The 3,128-nt window shown below is 31.6% G+C and overlaps 1 protein-coding gene across 1 annotated transcript; it reads right to left on the bottom strand.

Moving 5' to 3' along the window:
- Nucleotides 1–1,338: 1,338 nt before the first annotated feature.
- On the bottom strand, nt 1,339–2,275 carry LOC130590129 (pheromone-processing carboxypeptidase KEX1-like). The gene is made up of 2 exons (XM_057392093.1): nt 1,954–2,275; nt 1,339–1,688 (listed from the first exon to the last, which is right to left on the bottom strand). The coding sequence occupies exons 1-2, from the start codon at nt 2,264–2,266 to the stop codon at nt 1,348–1,350; spliced, it is 654 nt and encodes a 217-aa protein (XP_057248076.1). The 5' UTR covers nt 2,267–2,275; the 3' UTR covers nt 1,339–1,347.
- Nucleotides 2,276–3,128: the final 853 nt, after the last annotated feature.

Genomic DNA, 3,128 nt, shown 5'->3' with positions numbered 1-3,128 from the left:
ACCCTCACCACTCTCTTCACTGTATGGAAGATCCTCAACAACAGGACTAGGAGTTAATATTGGAATGAAGGGCATCGAAATCAGCAATGTTTTTCTTTTTAGCAGAAGAATCAACTCTCCAAGACTTTCTGCTATATACATTCTCAACTGCTTCAACAACAGGAGGAGGAGGAGGAGGAGGAGTTGGAGTACGAAGATCAACAATATCAATACCAGCAGCAGTGCGAGTAGGGACGTGATCATCATCAGCATTCCTCCTCTTCCTATCAGCTTCCTTTGGTTGTTCTTTCTCAAAATCTTAATTCAAAAACAAAAAAAAAAAAAAAAAATATAAAAAGTTAGAGTATCAAAATTTTCAGTTGGTCTGAATATGCTTTCAGTTTGACTTGTTTATTGTTCAGGTAGTCTTTATAGTCCTTCAGTTAGACTTGTTTATTTTTTCAGCTAGTCTTTATAATACTTCAGTTAGACTTGTTTTATCTTCCGTTAGACTTATTTACTATTCAGTTACACTGATTAAGTTAGACTTATTAAGTGTTCAGATAGAGTAATTTAGTTTTCAGTTAGACTTATTGACCCTTCAGTTAGGCTTATTTACACTTCAGTTAGACTTATTTTCTCTTCAGTTAGACTTACTTACTCTTCAGTTAGACTAACTTAGTTTTCAGTTAGACTTATTTAGATTTCAGTTAGACGTATCTACTCTTCAGTTAGACTTATTTGCTCTTCAGTTAGACTGATTCAGTTAGACTAATTTAGTTTTCAGTTGATATACTTTTCAGTTAGACTTATTTAGTTTTCAGTTAGACTTACTTACTCTTCAGTTAGACTAACTTAGTTTTCAGTTAGACTTATTTAGTTTTCAGTTAGACTTATTACCTCTTCAGTTAGACGTATTTACTCTTCAGTTAGACTTATTTGCTCTTCAGTTAGACTGATTCAGTAAGACTAATTTACTTTTCAGTTGATATACTTTTCAGTTAGACTTAATTAGTTTTCAGTTAAACTAAAACAGTATTTCAGTTGTTATTTATAAGATATTATTTCCTTTAGAGCATCACATTTTTCAGTTGGTCATTGAATTCTTTCAATTAGGAATAACATGAAAGAAACTTACTTCCTCCTTTCTCTCCTTCTGTATAAACCCCAGCATCCAACTCCTTATTTCTTCCTTCCTCTTTATCTCCTTGAAGACCACAATCATCATCAGCATTGCCAGTCTTCTTCTTACCATCTTCCTTGGTTCTTTCTCATTATCTTCATTCAAAAACAAAAGAAATGAATAAATTCATTGACAAACTAAAACTATTTTTCCACCAGATTAAATAAAAACAAATACAAAAAGTTTCATTTGGTATTTATATGATATTCAGCTAGTATAAATATTATTTCAGTTAGAATATTACCTTCCTCTCCTACTTTGTCTTCATCTCCTTGAAGACCAGGATCACCATTATCTCCTCCTTTGTCTTCATCTACATGAAGATCAGCATCCTTATCTACTCCTTTGTCTTCATCTCCTTGAAGACCAGGATCACCATTATCATCAGCATCATCATCCTTTCTCTCATTATGATTCTGGTGATCCTTATCATCACCATCATCATCATCATCATCATCATCTTCTTTATGCTGATCATCATCAGCATTCATCTTCTTCTCATCCTCCTCTCCTTCTTTTTCATCATCTTCATTCAAAACATAACAAAACAACTAAAAACACATAAACTGAAAAAATTCATTTAGTATTCATCTCATTTTCAGCTGGTGCTCATATTATTTCAGTTAGACTGTCAAAGTTTTCAGTTGGTCATTTTATTCTTTCCGTTAGAGTATCAAAGTTAGCTATTTCACTTCTTCAGTTAAACATTTCTTTCACTTAGAGTCTAAAGTTTTTATTCCAACCAGATTACAATACTACAACATGAAAATAATATAATGAAAGGAACTTACTTCCTTCTTTCAAATCAACTCCATGAACACCAGAATCCAAATCAGGAACATTTTCAATTCTTCCAAACTCCAATTCAACAGGCCGCTTCACCAATAGTGAAATTGTAGGATCAACTTTGTTTGCACTGTCTTTCGCTTCCAAATGACGCTTGCATATGTCGTCAATTTGACTCAGAAAATCTGGGTTAAATACTTCACTATCATCCAGAGAAATACTGTCTTGAGACAGCTTCTCGCCTTCCTCCCGAATATTCTGGGCAATCTCCAAATTAACTTGACAGAATGCAAGCGCATTCCTCTTCAACTTGTGCATGTTCTTCACATATTCCTTCAATTAAAAGAGCAAAATAGAATAAACAAAAAATCAAATATGATGACACTGAAACAACATAAACAGAAATATAAGGACTCTGAAAGAATCAAACTATCAAATGAAAACTTAAATGAAATATAAATAAACTTATTTAGTTTTCAGTTACACTAATTTAGTATCCAGATAGACTTATTTGTTTTCAGTTAGACTTATTTACTTTTCAGTTAGACTTATGTACTCTTCAGTTAGACTTATGTACTCTTCAGTTAGACTTTTTTTTTTCAGTTAGACTTATGTACTCTTCAGTTAGACTTCTTTAATTTTCAGTTAGACTTATTTACTTCTCAGCTAGACTTATTTACTTCTAAGTTAGACTTATTAAGTTTTCAGTTAGACTAATATAATTTTCAGTTAGAATTATTAACTCTTCAGTTAGACTAATATAATTTTCAGTTAGACTTGTTAACTCTTCAGTTACATAGTTTCACATCAACTGAAAAAATACAAAGATCAACTGAAAGAATACCAACATTAACTAAAAGCAGACCACCATCAACTGAAACAATAGCCTAGATTATTTTTAAGGTACTCTATATAGTGCTTCAGTTAGACTTCTTTGTGTTTCAGATAGTCTATATAGTGCTTCAGTTAGACTTGTTTGCATTTCAGCTTATATAGATTGTGCTTCAGTTAGACTTCTTTAATTTTCAGCTAGACTTATTTACTTCTAAGTTAGACTTATTAAGTTTTCAGTTAGACTAATATAATTTTCAGTTAGACTTATTAACTCTTCAGTTAGACTAATATAATTTTCAGTTAGACTTGTTAACTCTTCAGTTACATAGTTTCAGTTAGACTTCTT

This window comes from Beta vulgaris, chromosome 9 (genome assembly GCF_026745355.1).
Source record: "Beta vulgaris subsp. vulgaris cultivar EL10 chromosome 9, EL10.2, whole genome shotgun sequence".
NCBI lineage: Eukaryota > Viridiplantae > Streptophyta > Magnoliopsida > Caryophyllales > Amaranthaceae > Beta > Beta vulgaris.
The sequence above is the reverse complement of the archived record's forward strand: the minus strand, read 5'-3'. Positions and strand labels throughout refer to the sequence as shown.

Coding starts and splice junctions, on each gene's coding strand:
- LOC130590129 (XM_057392093.1), bottom strand. CDS start 2,266: ATGCACAAGTTGAAGAGGAATGCGCTTGCATTCTGTCAAGTTAATTTG. Junction 1,689..1,953: donor AGTTGATTTGAAAGAAGGAA/GTAAGTTCCTTT, acceptor TTTTGAATGAAG/ATGATGAAAAAGAAGGAGAG.